At 41.7% G+C, this 21803-nt stretch overlaps 1 protein-coding gene across 1 annotated transcript; it reads right to left on the reverse strand.

Moving 5' to 3' along the window:
• Nucleotides 1-1650: 1650 nt before the first annotated feature.
• Nucleotides 1651-15802, reverse strand: LOC106580502 (cholesterol 25-hydroxylase-like protein). Its single transcript, XM_014161649.2, has 2 exons — nucleotides 15221-15802; nucleotides 1651-6556 (listed from the first exon to the last, which is right to left on the reverse strand). The coding sequence occupies exons 1-2, from the start codon at nucleotides 15682-15684 to the stop codon at nucleotides 6067-6069; spliced, it is 954 nt and encodes a 317-aa protein (XP_014017124.2). The 5' UTR covers nucleotides 15685-15802; the 3' UTR covers nucleotides 1651-6066.
• Between the last annotated feature and the right edge of the window lie 6001 nt (nucleotides 15803-21803).

Genomic DNA, 21803 nt, shown 5'->3' on the forward strand with positions numbered 1-21803 from the left:
AGTCTTTTCAGTCTCCTGAGGGGGAAAAGGTGTTGTTGTGCCCTCTTAACGATTGTCTTGGTGTGTTTGGACCATGATAGTTCGTTGGTGATGTGGACACCAAGGAACTTGACAATCTCGAACTACTCCACTACAGCCCTGTCGATGTTAATGGGGACCTGTTTGGCCCGCCTTTTCCTGTAGTCCACGATCAGCTCCTTTGTCTTGCTCACATTGAGGGAGAGGTTGTTGTCCTGGCACCACACTGCTAGGTCTCTGACCTCCTCCCTATAGGCTGTCTCATCGTTGTCGGTGATCAGGCATACCCTTGTTGTGTCGTCAGCAAACTTAATGATGGTGTTGGAGTTGTGTTTGGCCACGCAGTTGTGGGTGAACAGGGAGTACAGGAGGGGACTAAGTACACAACCCTGAGGGCCCCCAGTGTTGAGGATCACCGTGGCAGACGTGTTGTTGCCTACCCTTCCCACCTGGGGGCGGCCCATCAGGAAGTCCAGAATCCAGTTGCAGAGGGAGGTGTTTAGTTCCAGGGTCCTTAGCTCAGTGATGAGCTTTGTGGGCACTATGGTGTTTTTAATGCTGAGCTGTAGTCAATGAACAGCATTCTCACTTTTGTCCATGTGGGAAAAGGCAGTGTGGAATGCGATTGAGATTGCGTCACCTGTGGATCTGTTGGGGCGGTATGCAAATTGGAGTGGGTCTAGGGTATCCGGGAGGATGCTGTTGATGTGAGCCATGAGCAGCCTTTAAAACACTTCATGGCTACTGACGTGAGTGCTACGGGGCGGTAATAATTTAGGCAGTTTACCTTCGCTTCCTTGGGCACAGGGACTATGGTGGTCTGTTTGAAACATGTAGGTATTACTCTTACTATTACTATGTACTGTAAAAAACAACTATTTCCTGTGTCTATGATTCATGGTTTCACTCTCAGTCTAGCATCTATTTCTCCCCAACCACGCTGTGACTCTACTGAGTAGCCTACATGTTGCAAGTTATTGACTTGAGCCCTTTGTTACAATCAGTCAGAAATTGACTCAATGAAGACATCTTGTGGTCTTCCAGGGTATTTATGGACTCTGATTCTGTATCATGTAAACTTTCCTGGACCACCATTGTGACATTATTATGAAACCGCTGAGTCTTAATGAAATACAGCAGTTACTACTCAGTACTTATCCGTATGCCAGAAAACATTTTCTGTGATTGAGTTCAAGTAGAGTGAAATGTACTTTTTGTTAACAAAATGTGGAAAAGGGGAAGGGGTCTGAATACTTTTGGAATGCACTGTACTTTGAATAAACCTTAAGTACATTTGATGTATATTTCTCAACGTATTAGTATTTATGTATTTACTACAATTCTTATTTAGTGTAAAAAAATATTTATATGTAGTTGACCAATCAACAGTGGTGGAAAAAGTACTAAATTGTCATACTTGAGTCATTTTCTATTAAGGCATCTTTACTTTTACTCAAGTAAAAGTCAACAAGTAAAATATTACTTGAGTAAAAGTCTAAAACTATCTAGTTTTAAATGTAATTAAGTACAGTGCTGGAAAAAGTACTAAATTGTCATACTTGAGTAAAAGTATAAAAAGTACAAGTAAATGCTATACATCAAATTCCTTATATTAAGCAAACCAAACAGCACGATGTTGTGTTTTTTTTAATGTACAGACAGGGGCACACTCCAACATTATTTACAAACTCAGTATTTGTGTTTAGTGACTCAGCCAGATCAAAGGCAGTGGGGATGACAATGCGTGATATTGATAGGTGTGTGAATTGGACCACAATTCTGTCCTTCCTGATTCTTTGAACAAGTACTTTTTGATTTACATTTTTAGTAATTTAGCAGACACTCTTATCCAGAGCGACTTACAGTAGTGAATACATACATTTCATACTTTTTTGTACTGGCCCCCTGTGGGAATCGAACCCACAACCCTGGCGTTGCACACGCCATGCTGGCGTTGCAAACACCATGCTCTACCAACTGAGCCACATGGGAAATGTATGGGAGTAAAAAGTACATATTTTCTTTAGGAATGTAGTGGAGTAAAAGTTGTTAAAAATATAAATAGTTTAGGAAAGTACATATACCCCCAAAAGCGACTTACATAGTACTTTTAAGTATTTTTACTTAAGTACTTTACATCACTGCCAATCAAACTCATTGTATTATTAGTATACTAGCATGATCAATTAATAACCTTTTACTGCAGTTGGCTAAATCAAGGTCACAAAGAGTGTTTCTTGGTAGTATTACACAAATCTACTTTGAAACAAAAGTATACACCTCACACACATGGGTATGGGCTTAATAAACCTGCACCATGTCAGATATAGCGTTAAATGTATTACATTTTGAGGTTGCATCCCAATATTACACTTTATTTACATCACAGCATCACAGCAGATTGAAATATAACAGAACCGTTTTAAATAGAAACACCGGGAAAAAAAATGGAAAAAAAAGAAAAATATGAAAAATATGAATAACATTCCACCCATGAGGCCACTAGAGGATGATGGTCATTTGTATTTTCTTTACAAATAAAGTGTATTTATAATATCTTCCAAGCATACTTTTACAAATAGACCTAATCATTAACCACATTGACTATTGTAATTAGCCATGAAAAGGTTACCTTGATTGACCAAAGCATCTTCTCAGCCAATGTTACAACAGTTATTTACAAATAGTTGTGGCTGGAGTTGCCATTTACAAGTAACACTTTTGACAACTGTGACCAGTTGTTCACATTACAGTAAAACATTAACATACAAAAAATGTGTAATGTTGTCACGACTTCCGCCGAAGTCGGCTCTTCTCCTTGTTCGGGCGGCGTTTGGCGGTCCACGTCACCGGCTTTCTAGCCATCGCCGCTCCATTTTTCATGTATCCATTTGTTTTGTCTTGTTCCCTGCACACCTGGTTTTCATTCCCCAATCACACTACATGTATTTATTCCTCTGTTTCCCCTCATGTCTTTGTGTAAGATTGTTTGTGATACGTGTGTGTTGTTGACGCTCCAGACTGGTTTGTTTTTTCACGAAGATGTTTATTGTTAAACATAATTCTTGTGACTTTTGCCTCAAAGTGTGCGCCTGTTCACAAATCTTTGCTCTTGTCATAGGCGTCGTAAGGATTGGACCAAGGCGCAGTGGGTAAAGTGCTCATCTTCTTAATTAATTGGAAATAACACTTAAACAAAAGAAACAAACGACGAAACAGTCCCATAAGGTGCACAGACTATACAGGAAATAACCACCCACAAAATACAAGTGAAACAAAATTCAACTAAATATGGCCTCCAATTAGAGACAACGACAAACAGCTGCCTCTAACTGGAGATCCTACCAAAAACCCAACATAGAAATAGAAAACTAGATTTAAACATAGAAATAGAAAACAGAACCTAAACCAAAAACACCAAAACACACAAAACAAACACCCCCTGACCAAACTACAATGACAAATAACCCCTTTTACTGGTCAGGACGTGACAGCTCTCCTGCACCTGACTTCGCTACCAGTACGCACACACCTTGACAAATGTGTAACGTATAATTAAAAGTACAACATTATTCAGTTGGAAAATGAACATCAAAACATTTGAATAAGCTAAATATGAGGAACAACGTATTATAATTCAAAACTTCAAATGCAGAAAAGGATGCTGGGTAATATGCTTAAATATCACAAATGTATCATGTCTAAGAGTCCAATGCTGGCTGCATCCAGAAAAGGTCTCCCCTGCGCAGGTCACTATTGAATAAACCCTGGGTGAATGCTTAACAGTTTTTTTCTACAGCACCACTCGCTCATTTTTCATGCCTCTAACATGCAGTAATGATAAAAAGTGGTGTAATAGCCTACAGTTTTCTTGACATTTTGTTTTAATTATTTTTGATAGGCTCATGTGTTACCGGTACAGTGTACCCACACTATATATTTGGCACCGGACCATAGCGCCTTACTTTCACCCCTGAAAATAATCAGAGGAAAAAAACGCTCTTACGAAGCTCTAAGAAACATATGGTTATCAGAACGTTATGTGCTAGCTGGGCTAGTAGTGACAGTAGAATAAATAGCCTGACTATAAGAGTGATTATAACAAGCTATTAACAGTCTATTACAAACATGCCAATTTAGCCAAAGGACCAGCATTGTCTCTTTACATCTATGCTCATCACATATTGAGTTCGCTGCCATACCTAAGTCCCATATGAATCAACACATAAGCACCCGGAATTTACAAAACACACACACACACACACACACATTTTATTGGAGGCCATTCATGGCAAAATCTATGATATCAAACAACTTGGCAAATGGTCCAACATCCTCTTTTATACAAGGTCTCTTGAACAAGTTTAACAGTGAGCTTTGTTTGGCCATTTTACTTGTTTTTGCTAGCCAAGTCTTGGCTAACTAGCTAGCTAACGCTGAGTAGCCTACACAGTGTAGCCTAGCCGACAGTGATAAGCTACCGTTTCCTGCACATGGTATCAGTGTGAAGTGGCACGTGCCAGAACCCGTCCATTATTTTGAAATTGATAAGCTGTAAATAATGAAGCATAATTCAAATTCATTTGAATTCATGAATGGAATTGATTTTATGTACAGCACTAGATTTTTTGTAAGGTGTCCTGAAAGGCATCTTCCAAATAAAATGCATTATTCTTATTATTGTCTCAAAAGCCTGTGATAGAAAAATTGCATGTTTAGCTGATTTGTTTGATGTTAATAGTTAGCAATTAATACTTAACAAATAGGAGGATATTTCTGTCCTGTTAGTGTCTGTGTTTTTATGGTCTCCACTAATTCCCTGCAGCTAATCTGGGCATATGGTCACCAGAGACGGCTTGAGCTGACAAATTAGTTAAAGACTGCATTACATACAAAATATGTGGTTGGTGTAACCAGGAGTTTAGAATAATTCTTCATTGTCTCTAAATCATCCTTGCATCTGGGAAACTAAGCCAGGGAGGGGTGAAGACATCACCCACGTGCAGATAACAAAAGAATGAACCCAGAGTGACTTATTTCCACGACAAGCATCTGATTCTGTCTCTGATTCTGCAATTTCGAATCCAGCAACAGAAAGTTGTTTTTGAGATTTTTGTTTTATGCCTATCCCAAACCTTAACCACCGAGTTAAGGCCTAACTTTAAGATTTCGGAGTTAATGCATAAACTTAACCTTAAACACTTTGAAATTTGCAACAACTTCAAACTGTTATGTTTGAGAAACATGGATGAACGTCTAATTCTGACGTGAGACTGAGAGAGCTAGATGAGGCTTCACTGTGTGGCTGTTGTTACCAAGTTGTATCCAGGCTGTATCACAACTGGCCAGGGGATTGGGAGTCCCATAGGGCGGCACACAACTGGCCCAGCGTCGTCCGGGTTTGGCCGTCATTGTAAATAAGAATTTGTTCTTAACAGACGTGCCTAGTTAAATAAATGTTACATTTAAAAAGAAAATTTAAGTGCCCTAGAGGAAAAAGCAAGCACAGATTTGTTCAATCCAAAGCCTACATGTAAAGAATATTAAAGAATGCATCTGTGATTTGTATTTATTGCAACTTTCTGAAGATGCAATGGCATGGGAATGCCTGTGTCTACCACTTTGTGCAGCCAGTTAATTTTTTTAATATATTTTTTTACATTTAAACTTTAACTAGGCAAGTCAGTTAACATTGCCGAAACAGTAATTTCTAAAGGCCTTCCAGTAAACTTTCCAAATTAAATGTTAACTGCAAAGTAGGCTTACCTGGTAGAATGAATTGTATCAAATCGGGTGGTATTTTGTTTTGCAAACTCTGCTATTGCACATGCAGTACAGAAACACTGCCAGCCAAAAACCAGTCTCTTGATGTGCTCAATTGAAATTAAAAGGGGAACTAAAACCTGCAAAATATATAGTTTTATTTTCTTCCCCACACCTCAAAAGTGGTCTCCTGATGTGATTTAAGCTTTGTTGTACTTAGAAAAACAACAAAATTGCTTGTTGTATAAAAAAAAGTAATTTTGAGAGTGAAAACTGACCTGTCAGTTATTTGATTGCTTCATTGCTTGCATAAATTTTAACACACGCATGCCCCGCACATACACCGTCAGATACCAGGCTTTTTCTCCTCCTCCTCCTCCTCCTCATTGTCCTCCCTCCATGTTTCCTTCCAGCCTCCTCCCTTACCCTCAGGTAGGTCCCACAAAGCCAGTCCCAGTGCCTGAAGTAGGGGGCGTAGTTCCCCCTGTAGACGTGGTGGTGTGCCTGGTGGAAGGGGGCCCCTCCGAAACAGGGCAGCAGTCTATGGAGGGCCCAGGGCAGGTCATAACCACAGTGGTCCTCTACGGCCAGCCAGGTGTTGAGCAGGTGGAACAGGGCCTCGCTCAAAGGGTGGCAGCCCACCACCCAGGCACTGGTCAGGGCCAGCACCTGCAGGGAGAGGAGCTCAGCCGGGCTGGCATCCTGGGCAATCAGGGCAAAGGTAATCCGGTTCTGGTGGTGAGCCTGATGGACCATCCGATACAGCCAAGGAACCCTGGGGACCATAGAGACAGAACTTTGATGTGTATGCACTGTATTGTGTTGGTCTATAACTTTGTTGTCTGGGTTACAATTAAATTATCAAAAACATAGGTGTGTGGTGAATTAAGAGGAGTAGGCTTTAGTGATTGAACCAGTGACACCTCAAATCAAATCACATTTTATTGGTCACATACACATGGTTAGCAGATGTTATTGCCAGTTTAGCGAAACGCTTGTGAAATGCTCTGGTGATTGAACCAGTGACCCCTGCAGTTACAGGGTGAGCACACTCTTGGCAGATGCCATGATATGCTTACATACAGGAAGGCCCTGAGAAGCAGTGACGTGCAGTCAGGGTAGGCAGTGCTTACCCTGTGATAATCTAAGAAAAAAAGCTGCTATGAAAAGCCAAATAAAAAAAACACAATTATATAAATTATTCTTTTTTGTTATCTAATGTTTTTTCTCAATGATTTTAGTTGTTTTTATGCTCAATCTCAAGAGTTGCTAAAACTGCATCAAAACCTCAGGAAGGAGCCAGGGTATTCATGCCTTCCTTCCTGACTCCAGTCACTGTTCAAATCACATGTTATTTGTCACATGCACCGAATACAACAGGTGTAGACCTTAAAGTGAAATGCTTACTTACAAGCCCTTAACCAACAACGCTTTATGAAGTTAAGACAAAAAAAAGATAAGTAGAAAATAGAAAATAAAAGTAACAAATAATTAAAGAGCAGCAGTAAATTAAACAGTAGCGAGGCCATATACAGGGTGTACCGGTACAGAGTCAATGTGTGGGGGCACCGGTTAGTCGAGGTAATTGAGGTAATATGTGCATGTAGGTAGAGTTAAAGTGACTATGCATAGATTATAAACAGAGAGTAGCAGCAGTGTAAAAGATGGGCCTGGGTAGCCATTTGATTAGCTGTTCAGGAGTTATGGCTTGGGGGTAGAAGCTGTTAAGAAGCGTCTTGGACCTAGACATGGCGCTACGGTACCGCTTTCCGTGCGGTAACAGAGAGAACAGTCTATGACTAGGATGGCTGGAGTCTTTGACAATTTTTAGGGCCTTCCTCTGACACCGCCTGGTATAGAGGTATAGTCAGGATGCTCTCGATGGTGCAGCTGTAGAACCTTTTGAGGATCTGAAGACCCATGCCAAATCTTTTCAGTCTCCTGGGGGGGAATAGGCTTTGTCGTGCCCTCTTTGTGACTGTCTTAGTGTGTTAGGACCATGATAGTTTGATGGCGATGTGGACACCAAGGAACTTGAAGCTCTCAACCTGCTTCACTACAGCCCCATCGATGAGAATGGGGGCGTACTCGGTCCTCCTTTTCCTGTAGTTCACAATCATCTCCTTTGTTTTGATCACGTTGAGGGAGAGATTGTTGTCCTGACACCACATGGCCAGGTCTCTGACCTCCTCCTTATAGGCTGTCTCATTGTTGTCAGTGATCAGGCCTACCATTGTTGTGTCATTGGCAAACTTGATGATGGTGTTGGAGTCGTACCTGGCCATGCAGTTATGAGTGAACAGGGAGTACAGGAGGGAACTGAGCATGCACCCCTGAGGGGCCCCCGTGTTGAGGATCAGCGTGGCAGATGTGTTGTTGTTTTTGTCTCACTGTTTTGCTTTATCTTGGCCAGGTCGCAGTTGTAAATGAGAACTTGTTCTCAACTGGCCTACCTGGTTAAATAAAGGTGAAATAAAAAATGTAATTAAAAAAAAATACCACCTGGGGGCGGTCCATCAGGAAGTCCGGGATCCAGTTGCAGAGGGAGGTGTTTAGTCCCAGGGTCCTTAGCTTAGTGATGAGCTTTGAGGGCACTATGGTGTTGAACGCTGAGCTGTAGTCAATGAATAGCATTCAATGAATAGCTGTTTGGGCGGTATGCAAATTGGAATGGGTCTAGGGTTTCTGGGATAATGGTATTGATGTGAGCCATGACCAGCCTTTCAAAGCACTACATGGCTATGGGTCGGTAGTCATTTAGGCAGGTTACCTTAGTGTTCTTGGGCACAGGAACTATGGTGTTCTGCTTGAAACAGTTGGTATTACAGACTCAGTCAGGGACTGGTTGAAAATTTCAGTGAAGCCACTTAACAGTTGGTCAGTGCATGCTTGGAGTATACATCCTGGTAATCCGTCTGGCCCTACGGCCTTGTGAATGTTGACCTGTTTAAATGTCTTACACACATCGGCTACGGAGTGCGTGATCACACAGTCGTCCGGAATAGCTGGTGCTCTCATGCATGTTTCAGTGTTACTTGCCTCGAAGCAAGCATAGAAGTAATTTAGCTCATCTGGTAGGTTTGTGTCACTGGGCAGCAGGCGGCTGTGCTTCCCTTTGTAGTCTGTAATAGTTTGCAAGCCCTGCCACATCCGACGAGCGTCGGAGCCGGTGTAGTACGATTCAATCTTAGTCCTGTTTGCCTGTTTGATGGTTCGTCGGAGAGTATAGCGATATTTCTTATAAGCTTCCGGGTTAGAGTCCTGCTCCTTGAAAGTGGCAGCTCTACCCTTTAGCTCACTGTGGATGTTGCCTGTAATCCATTGTTTCTGGTTGTGGTATGTACGTACGGTCACTGTGGGGATGATGTCATCGATGCACTTATTGATGAAGCCAGTGACTGATGTGGTGTACTCCCAATGCTATCGGAGGAATCCCAGAACATATTCCAGTCTGTGCTAGCAAAACAGCTCTGTAGCTTAGCATCTGCTTCATCTGACGAGACACTGTTGCTTCCTTCTTTAGTATTTGCTTGTAAGCAGGAATCAAGAGGATAGAATTATGGTCAGATTTGCCAAATGTTGGGTGAGGGAGAGTTTTGTACGCATCTCTGTGTGTGGAGTAAATGTGGTCTAGAGTTTCTTTCCCTCTGGTTGCACATTTAACATGCTGGTAGAGATTAGGTATAACGTATTTGAGTTTCCCTGCATTAAAGTCCCCGGCTACTAGGAGCACCGCTTCTGGATGAGCGTTTTCCTGTTTGCTTATGGCCATATACAGCTCATTGAGTGGGTTTTAGTCCCAGCATCGGTCTGCGGTGGTATATAGACAGCTACGAAAAATATAGATGTAAACTCTCTTGGTAAATAGTGTGGTCTACAGCTTATCATGAGATACTCCACCTCAGGCGAGCAAAACCTTGAGACTTCCTTAGATCACGCACCAGCTGTTGTTTACAAATATACATAGGATGCTGTTCTATCTTGCCGAAAAAGCATAGAACCCGCCAGCTGTATGTTAATCATGTCGTCGTTCAGATATTAAAGTTTTAAGATACAGTTTTTAATGTACCGTTGATAGGATATACGTTCTCGTAGTTTATCTATTTTATTATCGATTGATTGTACGTTGGCTAATAGGACTGATGGTAAAGGTAGATTACCCTCTCGGCGACGGATCCTTACAAGGCACTCGGACAGTCGTCCACGATATCTCCGTCTTTTCCTCCTGCGAATGACGGGGATGAGGGCCCTGTTGGGCGTCCAAAGTAAATCCTTCCCGTCCGACTTGTTGAAGAAGAATTCCTCCAGTACGGGCTGAGTAATCGCTGCCCTGATATCAAGAAGCTATTTTCGGTCATAAGACACAGTGGCAGAACCATTATGTACAAAATAAGTTACAAATAACGCAAAAAAAACCTACACAATCGCACAATTGGCTACGGGATCGTAAAACGGCAGCCATCTCCTTTAGCGACATTATTATTTCCATGGGGAGGACAGGGTAAGCAAAAGAATCACTGCTTTGCCTATCTTCATTTGTTGCATTGAGACTATTTTATATGTTGTGCATGCGTATTGCCTAAACATTTGTGGGTAAGTCTGCGGTAAACTCTGCACATTTGGGCGTGTCTACATAATTCTACGTAAGACAGCCGATCAGAGATCAGAGGAATGTTTTACAACACTTTGGACAATAGTGTTTCAATGAAAGCCAGGTTTGATAATTTTGTTATCCTTGGCCGTACAACGCTGTCACTGAGAGGTTCACCCTAAAAGACAGAGGAATAGACTTAATTTACTAGGAAAGGTAGGCCAAAACACATTTTCCTTGCAATTTGTGGGTTAGGCTACTGTTGAATGAAAATACATGTAGAGCATATAACTTTGAAGTATTTTATTTATCTAGCTAGAATTTCATTTGAGACACTATTGACATTTTGAACTGCATTTTCAATAATTTTGATTGTTGATATGGACATTTTGTTAGAACATTATTTATTATACAGTACCAGTCAAAAGTTTGGACACACCTACTCATTCAAGTGTTTCTTTATTTTTACATTGTATAATAACAGTGAAGACATCAAAACTATGAAAACTATGAAATAATTATGTTGCCAGTTGGTCTTTTACCAAATAATTAACTTAACAAGGCACACCTGTTAATTGAAATGCATTCCAGATGACTACTTCATGAAGCTGGTTGAGAGAATGCCAAGAGTGTGCAAAGCTGTCATCCAGGCAAAGGTTGGCTACTTTGAAGAATCTCAAATATAAAATATATTTTGATTTGTTTAACACTTTTTTGGTTACTATTATGTGTTATTTCATAGTTTTGATGTATTCACTATTATTCTACAATGTAGAAAATAGTTACAAAAAATAAAGAAAAACACTTGGACGAGTAGGTGTATCCAAACTTTTGACTGGTGCTGTATATGTGTGTGTAATAATATTTCACAATAATATTATCGTGTGTGTGTGTGTGTGTGTGTGTGCGCGACGGGCAAACGCAGGGTGCATGTGACACGTCTAGTGCAGTAGTGCCTAGGTAGAGTTTAGTGGCATGCCCGCTTACCACATGTTTGCATACTCTCGCTTACAGCTCGCTGCCGCCGGCAAGCCCTTGTGGTGAATTGGGCAGCATCTTCATGCACAAGTCTCCCCTTGCCGGTACAAAGCCTCTCCATGACCAACACTCCTGTCAGGCCTCCTCACGGTGGCACACGTTAACTGGTTGTCTTGAAACTCCAGGCTAACCGGCAGGGGACCTGGGAGCAGCAGTGGGCCCCAGAGATGCATCTGTACAGGCCCACCTCTGTGTGGACACGTCCTGGCAGCAATCAACCACTGTCCTACTGCCTTGTGGGTTAATCTGGTACAACAAAGGCTAGGGGATCACACCCTGAGAGAAAAGAAGCGTGCTGGCGGCATGCGGTAGGCGGACGCCGACAGACTGGAGTTCCGGCAGCCTCCTGCAGCTGTGGAAAATACTGGTCGTCCTGGATTTCCCCCTTGTCACTGGACTTTCACCTTCCTACAGTGAAGTAGTGCTGTTGGGGATTGCACACCCTCAGCGGCACTTTAAATAACTTCCTTTGCGCAGGTATCGACTTCTGACCTTGGTGAAGCCATCAACCAGAAACCGGACTAAAGTCTGGCGGCCTTGGGGTGTCTGGTGATGGGGGCAGGAGTGAATGCACCGGGAGCCCTTAATCATACCCCTGCACGCCAGTGGCACAGGGCTACTATGGTCGCCAGCAGCTGGGACTTGAGTGGAAGCTGCTCTCGTCAGACCACTGTGTGACTGATTAGCCCTATTTAGGAGCTACACTGCTCACCCCAGCTGGGGAGAGGCCTAGAAAAGGTGGCCTAAAAATTGTCCACTCACTCCATCCTGGATAGGCTACTGTACCTATTGAAAAATGCTAAAGAAAATAATTCCCCTGAGATTGGCGACATGGAACATCAGAACTCTTTTGGACACTGACAATAATAGCGATAGACTCCATCGGAGAACAGCTTTGATTGCTGCAGAACTAAGGCGCTACAACATTGACATTGCTTCCCTGAGTGAGACCAGGTTCCTGGTCTCACTCAGGTTCCTTCTGGAAAGGTTACCCTCCGGGTGGACAACATCAGCACGGTGTGGGACTGGCAATTGAGAACAGCCTTCTACCCAGCCTCACTGAAACACCTGTCAGCATAAGTGAAAGACTCATGTCTCTCCTTATCCCCCCAGCCAAGATGCGATATGCTACTTGTCTCAGTGGATACGCACCAACGCTACCATCTGAAAATGACAGAAAGGACTGCTTCTACCAGTCACTAGATGAGGCAATTCACAGCATCCCCATGAATGACAAGATCTTTCTGCTGGGTGGCCTCAATGCAAGGGTGGGCCAGAACAACAAAATATGGAGTGCTGGGTAGGCGTGGTGTTGGCCAGGTCAATGAGAACGGCATGAGACTGCTAACTCTATGTGCCGTGCATGATCTCATTGTCACTAACACCTTGTTCCAGCAGAAGAACAAATATCCAACATCATGGATGCACCCACACTCCAAACACTGGCACCTGATTGACTACGTCATAGTGAGACGTTCTGATACTAATGACATCCTGCTGACACCTGCCATGAGAGGTGCAGAATGCTGGACAAATCACCGTATGATACTGGTTAATCTCCAGGTGAGAATAGGTCCTAATTTATGCCGACAAAAACGATATGCACAATTTCTACAACTCAACTAAAGCTATCTATGTCGCTCCATCACCCCCATGAAAACAGCTGATGGTCTGACTCTCTTGAAGGACTAAAACCAGATCCTGATGAAGTGGGCTGACCACTTTGAAGCACTACTCAATCAGCATTCTCCTAGAGACCACTCCTGGAAGAACTGCCTGTTCGTCCACCCATTTAAGACCTCAACCATTTGCCAACCTTCCAAGAGGTGTTATCAGCTATCTGTTCTCTCAAGAACAACAAGGCTCCTGGCGCTGACAGCATCCCGGCAGAGCTACTTAAGAAGGGAGGTTATTTCTGCACCAGAACGCTCCACCAGTACATCACTGAGGTTTGGGACTGGGAGATCGTCCCTCAACAGTGGCAGGATGCAAACATTGTCATGATCAATAAGAACAAGGGTGACAAGTCCATCTGCGCAACAGCCGGGGGATATCCCTTCTGGCTGTTGCCAGCAAGGTCCTGGCCAAGGTGATGCAACACTGGCTGGTGAACAACATCACAGAGGAACTGCTGCCAGAGTCACAATGCGGCTTCAGAAAGAACAGGAGTACGGTCGACATGACATTCATGGCAAGGCAACTCCAGGAGAAGTGAAGCTTTTTTTGATCGGGAACAACCTGTCGTACACGTCAATCCAGAGCATCCCAAACATGCTCAATGGGTTACGTTTCTGGTGAGTATGCAGGCCATGGAAGACCTGGGACATTTTCAACTTCCAAGAATTGTGTACAGATCCTTGCGACATGGGATGTGCATTATCATGCTGAAACATGAGCTGATTGCCGCAGATGAATGGCATGACAATAGGCCTCAGGTTTGCATTCAAATTGCCATCGATAAAATGCTATTGTGTTCTTTGTCCGTAGTTTATGCCTTCCCATACCATAACCCCACCATGGGGCACTCTGTTCACAACGTTGACCTCCGCAAACCGCTCGCCCACACGACACCATAGACACTGTCTGCCATCTGCCTGGTACAGTTGAAACCCGGATTCATCCATGAAGAGCACATTTCTCCAGCGTGCCAGAGGCCATCGAAGGTGAGCATTTGCCCACTGACACCGAACTGCAGTCAGGTAAAGACGCTGATGAGAACAACGAGCAAGCAGATGAGTTTCCCCGAGTCGGTTTCTGACAGTTTGTGCAGAAATTCTTCGGTTGTGCAAACCCACAGTTTCACCAGCTGTCCGGGTCGCTTGTCTCAAACGATCCCGCAGGTGAAAAAGCCGGATGTGGAGGTCCTGGGCTGGCTTTAGTGGACATTCCTGCAGTCAGCATGCCAATTGCACACTCCCTCAAAACTTGAGACATCTGTGGCATAGTGTTGTGTGACAAAACTGCACATTTTAGAGTGGCCTTTTATCGTCCCCAGCACAAGGTGCACCTGTGTAATAATCATGCTGTTTAATCAGCTTCATGATATGTTACACCTGTCAGGTGGATGGAATATCTTGGCAAAGGAGAAATGCTTAGTAACAGGGATGTAAACAAATTTGTGCACAACATTTGAGAGAAATAAGCTTTGTGTGTGTATGGAACATTTCTGGGATATTTTATTTCAGCTCATGAAACATGGGACCAACACTTTACTTGTTGCATTTATATTGTTGTTCAGTATAGTTGGATGAAATGTGTACATATTTTGGTATTTTACTGCCACCTATTGGTTGCAGTCTCATCCAGATCATCATCCCACATCCCATGTCGCAAGGATCTGTACACAATTCTTGGAAGTTGAAAATGTCCCAGGTCTTCCATGGCCTATTGTAAAGTGGTTGTTCCACTGGATATCATAAGGTGAATGCACCAATTTGTAAGTCGCTCTGGATAAGAGCGTCTGCTAAATGACTTAAATGTAAATGTAATCATGGCATTTGTGGTTCATTATGATAGCCACATTAGCCGCTAATTTGCGTTTCATTTTTGGGGGGTAAATACAGGCAATATATATATTGATAAGTCACCATGTCCTAGAGAGACTTACACAGTTATACAACTCGTCACGCCTGGGTAAAACCTACACCAAACACAGACCTTAAATGAAGTGTTTATAAAATCCCCTATGGGAAAAATGTATGTTGGTAGCGGGGTCATTTTGTCAGATGATATGAAATATGCCGCCATATTATGCACAACCTGAAGTGAATCACTACACATCAAAGTGCCTCATAAAAACAAAAAGCTTACCGATGCATGGAATAATGCCAGATGAAGAACAGCGCATCGAATAGAAGTAGGCACACGATAACCTCCGCTATGAGCACTCTCCAGGATGGCGCAAGTTCTGGAAATATTGGATTCCGAACGCGTTGGTAAAGCGCGCTGGCCGGGAGAATAGTTGTCAGGTATTTGATAAAAATCCTCCAAAAACAGTCAACCCATCGCTGCAAACACAACCCCAACGGTTCAGCGTTCCTAGAGATCCTGTAGAAATGTATCCGTGGCCACAAACATCCCAACGCTTCAAATACCAGAAAAGGTGAGCAGAGGAGAATGTGGATGAGGAAAGCAAAGCATGCGGGCAGATAAGGTGACGTGAGGAACTCCCGTCGCGATCGCAGATCATCCCACAGCACCTGGAGCAGTAATCTATCTCCATTTGGGTCCCCATGTTGATCAAAAGTACAATTCATGTCAGCCATAGGCTTCATATTTAATCAAATCAAATGTTCAACGGGAAGTGTTCTCAGTCAGCATCTAACCAAGTGTTGGCTATTTGAAATATCGGCAGTCCTCTCCAGCAATTTCAATCCAACTGAAAGTAGGCTATGAATTTAGTTATACAAATACTTATTTTCTCCTCCTTCATGGTTGGGAACACACCCACTGTGCACAGACATCAATTCAACTGTTGGTTCAATGTAATTTCATTGAAATCACGTGGAAACAACCTTGATTAAACCAGTGTGTGCCCAGGGGCGAAAATCTGATATCCACTTTGGAGGGGACAATTACATGACATTTTCTCAAGAGCAATTCCTGAGGGGGACACCAAAAGTAGTGCTGAAACACATAGCCTACATTGTAATATGGTAAATGTATATTGAGGAACCAAAGAAACAAGGTGTTTGCCGTACTCCTAACTACCGGTACCCAAAACTACACAACTAATCACAACAGCAATACCATTGCCTTTAACAAATCTTAGTTCAGTCACCAGTTTAAGTTGAGAGTGGGGGTATCCATGGCATTTTCCAATTATGTTCCTATTTTACAAGTCAAAAAAATGGAGGACCTTTCATAATGTTGCCAAACAAAGACTCAACAAACTTACCTGAGACTCCCTGTCTCTGCCAGTCTGTCCCTGCATATCTGTCCCCAACTCTGCTGTCTGTGTGCCATCTGTTGCCTGCTCTGCCTAATGACATCATTGTGAAACATTTCCATTAGAATTTCATTTCTTTCTTATGAACATTTTATCAACTAGTCTTTGAGATATTAGGCTACTAGGGTTCTTACTATGCGTTTTGGTGTATTGAAAAATACTCTGATGTCCGTCTTTTATTTTTCTGCCATTTTTCTACCTGACTGGCTACACACACAGTGTGTAGGTTATTTACAGTAGGAGATGGGCTTCTATCATCTTCAATCATTCTATATGGGCTTCGATCTAAAAGGTAGCTAGCAAATGTGAAACGGATTAAAATGACAAGAGTTGACAGCTGTATGAGTTCACCATTTACACAACATATGCTGCAACCTTTTGTAATTTTAATAGTTTGTTTCATATTGGCTGGCTTCCAACAATTGCTGAATTTGCAAAGCTAGCGAGCACCAATTCAGTTTCAGTGGTGTTTGCTATAATCTTTGCTACCCGGGTTAAATAAAGGTGAAATAAAATAAATAAATAAAAGTTCCCTTGTGACAATTTAGCTTTTGCAACGAGACCATTAAATATATTTAAGACAATGGTAGAAGAGAGTGTAGTTCTGTTCAGTTTGGACTTCAGTTTATCGCTAACCTTATCACAGGGACTTTGAAGCACTAACTTACATCATCTGCATGCTGATTCCATCTTTGACGACGCCACATAAATGGAATAGGTACTAGCTAGCTTAATAGTTAATATTTGCGCGCTAGCTCTGCATATTCAGCTAGTGTGTGTGTGCGCGATTGACTGGATGAACCTCACGGCTGTTACGTAGCAAGCTAAGGAACTGGCAGTGGATCAAACCACTGTGAGGCAAAGGGCGGGGGGGGTCGCAATCTTTTGAAACTTAAAAATGCGCTATTAAGTGTCTATAATCAGCACAATTGCTTTCATTGCGTATTATTAATATTATTTAAATTACATAGTTATGTTTCAGTGATATATTGGGGGGGACAAATCATATTTTTCCCAGGATGGGTGGGTCGTGTCCCCCCCATCCCCCCCGGGATTTCCGCCCCTGTGTGTGCCTAGTGGGCAGGCTTGTCTGTTATTTGGTGGGAGGGTAGTAGATTCATAGCAGCAGTTAAATCTATGAGACAGTCAATCAGACTGTTTCCGATAACCAAAACTCTTGCATGGGGTCTCTTATGGTCAGAGCCAGATTCAGAAATCATAGGCATGGGGCTTTGTTTTTTATAGCCCCCCACCCCTCTTCCCTGCACACTATCATTTTCTGTAGTCAAATCCTTCCACTAAGATGCAATCCGATGCTTGGTACATTTACTGTTGAAGAAAAAAAAATGTTATAATAAAGCCATAATGTTTGCCAAGTGGCATAGGCTACAGTTGAGTTGAGGCGATTTCAGGATTTCAAGACATAGATAAAATAATGTTTAGCAGGGTCTGGAAAAAATCTGCCCTTTAATCTTTTTGAATACCACACCAATGATCGAAATGAGTGGCTACTCTGACTGACAAAGTGATATCAATCTGGTCTTCAATTCGAACAAACAATAGCCCAGGCCAATGAACACAGATTGTACAATATTAGGAGGATATACAGTACCAGTCAAAAGTTTGGACACACCTACTCATTCAAGGGTTTTTCTTAACTTTTAGTATTTTCTAGATTGTAGAATAATAGTGAAGACATCAAAACCATGCAATTACACATATGGAATAATGTAGTAAAAGTGTTAAACAAATCAAAATATATTTTATATGTGAGATTCTTCAAAGTAGCCACCCTTTGCCTTGATGACAGCTTTGCACACGCTTGGCATTCTCTCAACCAGCTTCATGAGGTAGTCACCTGGAATTTCAATGGCATTTCTGGCATTTCAATTAACAGGTGTGCCTTGTTAAAAGTTAATTTGTGGAATATCTTTCCTTCTTAATGCGTTTCAGATAAACAGTTATGTTGTGACAAGGTAGTTGTGGTATACAGAAGATAGTCCTATTTGGTAAAAGACCAAGCCCATATTATGGCAAGAACAGCTCAAATAAGCAAAGAGAAACGACAGTCCATCATTACTTTAAGACATGAAGGTCAGTCAATCTGGAAAATGTAAAGCACTTTAAAAGTTTCTTAGGAGGCCATTCCTTCTCTTGCTAGAACAAAATACAAATTTTCTAGCTTTGACAAACATGATGTATTAGTTAAACATATCAATTGCACAGTTATGACTAAGTAGGCTATGTATCAAATCCAGAAAAAACGTTGCCACAAATCTGGCACAAGCAGACATGTACACAAAGGGTAAGAATCAAATTTTTTGTGAAATAGGGTTAGTCTAGACTAGTCTGTTCCCAATATGTTTCATTCAAACCAATGCTACTTCTTCATTTTGAAATGATTTTGTTGTCAGTCCTCTATAAACTAAAATGAAACTATGAACTGTCTCATGCTTGAAATCCCCTCTACAAGACTATCTGAAGCAGGAATACTGGCACCCTGGTCCTGCCCACACAGCAGAGTCACAGACTTCTGATTGCACACACTTCATACCAGACTGGGAATCTACACTCTTAGAAAAAAGGGTGCTATTACCCTAGGGTTCTCTGGTTTGTCCCAATAGGGGAACCCTTTTTGATGCTACGTAGAAGGTCTTACCTTGAACCCTTTACTTAGTAGAATCCTCTATGAACAGTTCTAGAACCCTTCTTCCTAGAACCCTCTATGAACGATTCTACTAAGAACCCTTTTATCTTTGAAGGGTTCTTCCTAGAACCTTCTATGATTGTGGTGTCTATGAATGCTTCCATCAGCCTTATTAGCATTCACAATTAAACTATTTATGACAATAGTGTTTTACTCGACACAAAGAAAAATGACACTCAACTCTGGCTATTAACACCAACACTGGGGTTATTTTACACCACTGAGTGTTAATTTAACTCCTGAATGAACACTAGAAATGTTACACTGCAATATCAACACTAGGTAAAACTGGCCAATTTGCTGTCTACCATACAATATACTGTTGTTTCACGCATACTATTCTTGTGCTCTCTGCTCAATAAAATCTCAGAAAATACTAATTTGAAAGACAGAATTGATGGCACAGATATCAACTATGTCAGTTCTGTATATGTAAAATCATTAAGGGAATACCAGATACATGCACAAATATTCCCATATAGGTAGTTTACAACATTCTCACATTTTTAAACTGGTCAGATTACTCAAACTCCTGATGTTAAAGTTTAAACACAGAGGTAAACACTAATGCTCAGGCACTATTTAAAAGAAAGAAAAACGTTCCAAAATAAGCATTTTCGGTTTCAGAAGTGTTCTATCGAACCCTACTTGCCAACCAAAGAATTCTTCTTGCCTTCCAAAGAATAATCAAAGAACCCTTTCTGCCAAAAACTGTTAGGATGTTAAAGGTTCTAGGTAGAACCCTTTGCCTTACAATGAACCGTTGTCTTCCAAAAAGTTTCTTCAGATGAAAACAGTTATTGGTAGAACACTATCCCTCCACCAAGAACCCTTTTAGTAAAAAACTATTCGAAGAGTGTAGGGTGTTTCTCACAGGAGATACAGTTGAAGTCGGAAGTTTACATACACCTTAGCCAAATACATTTAAACTCAGTTTATCACAATTCCTGAAATGTAATCCTAGTAAAAGTTCACTGTCGTTGGTCAGTTAGGATCACTTTATTGTAAGAATGTGAAATGTCAGAATAATAGTAGAGAGAATTATTTATTTTAGCTTTTATTTCTTTCATCACATGCCCAGTGGGTCAGAAGTTTACATACACTCAATTAGTATTTGATAGCATTGCCTTTAAATTGTTTAATTTGGGTCAAACGTGTCGGGTAGCCTTCCACAAGCTTCCCACAATAAGTTGGGTGAATTTTGGCCCATTCCTCCTGACAGAGCTGGTGTAACTGAGTCAGGTTTGTGTAACTTAAGCCATTTTGCCACAACTTTGGAAGTATGCTTGGGGTCATTGTCCATTTGGAAGACACATTTGCAACCAAGCTTTAACTTCCTGACTGATGTCTGGAGATGTTGCTTCAATATATCCACATAATTTTCGTTCCTTATGATGCCATCTATTTTGTGAAGTGCACCAGTCCCTCCTGCAGCAAAGCACCCCCACAACATGATGCTGCCACCCCCGTGCTTCACGGTTGGGATGGTGTTCTTCGGCTTGCAAGCCTCCCTCTTTCTCCTCCAAACATAACGATGGTCATTATGGCCAAATAGTTCTATTTTTGTTTCATCAGACCAGAGGACAAAAAAAAAAGTACGATCTTTGTCCCCATGTGCAATTGCGAACTGTAGTCTGGCTTTTTTTATGGCGGTTTTGGAGCAGTGGCTTCTTCCTTGCTGAGCGGCCTTTCAGGTTATGTCGATATAGGACTCATTTTACTGTGGATATAGATACTTTTCTACCGTTTTCCTCCAGCATCTTCACAAGGTCCTTTGCTGTTGTTCTGGGATTGATTTGCACTTTTCGCACCAAAGTACGTTCATCTCTAGGAGAAAGAACATGTCTCCTTCCTGAGCGGTATGACGGCTGCGTGGTCCCATTGTGTTTATACTTGCTTACTATTGTTTGTACGTGGTACATACAGGCGTTTGGAAATTGCTCCCTCAAGGATGAACCAGACTTTTTTTCTGAGGTCTTGGCTGATTTCTTTTGATTTTCCCATGATGCCAAGCAGAGGCACTGAGTTTGAAGGTAGGCCTTGAAATACATCCACAGGTATATTTCCACTTGACTCAAATTATGTCAATTAGCCTATCAGAAGCTTCTAAAGCCATTACATAATTTTCTGGAATTTTCCAAGCTGTTTAAAGGCACAGTCAACGTCGTGTATGTAAAATCCTGACCCACTGGAATTGTGACACAGTGAATTATAAGTGAAATAATCTGTAAACAATTGTTGGAAAAATTACTTGTCATGCACAAAGTAGATGTCCTAACTGACTTGCCAAAACTATAGTTTGTTAACAAATTTGTGGAGTGGTTGAAAAACGAGTTTTAATGACTCCAACCTAAGTGTATGTAAACTTCAGACTTCAACTGTAATAGGTGATTGTTTCTTTGACTGTAGTACTTAAGAGATAAAACTAGGCTTAGTTATTGGACATAGACTGGTACCAGAAATATGACAGTGAAGTCATGGCACTTTAGTGTTACTTATTATAAACACTAGGCTAATGCTGTTTGATGCAAAATAATTTCTTAACAGATACAATAAAGCCATCATCAAAATAAAGCATTTAGGGCTCTATTCAATCTATATCGCAGAAGTTCAGCGTTACAGCGTGATTGAAATGTAAAGGCATGTTTCCGCATTAGTGGAGACTGCATTCACACTAAACGCTACATGTCGGCTCAATCTGAAATTACCTTTACATTACTATCGCGCAATCTGTAACT

This window comes from Salmo salar, chromosome ssa20 (assembly GCF_905237065.1).
Source record: "Salmo salar chromosome ssa20, Ssal_v3.1, whole genome shotgun sequence".
NCBI lineage: Eukaryota > Metazoa > Chordata > Actinopteri > Salmoniformes > Salmonidae > Salmo > Salmo salar.

Bases quoted from the DNA above. Each gene is read 5' to 3' on its own strand.
- LOC106580502 (XM_014161649.2), bottom strand. From the start codon at position 15,684: ATGAAGCCTATGGCTGACATGAATTGTACTTTTGATCAACATGGGGAC. The intron at 6,557-15,220 runs GTAAGCTTTTTG...TATGGTCCCCAG, and splicing joins TGGCATTATTCCATGCATCG to GGTTCCTTGGCTGTATCGGA.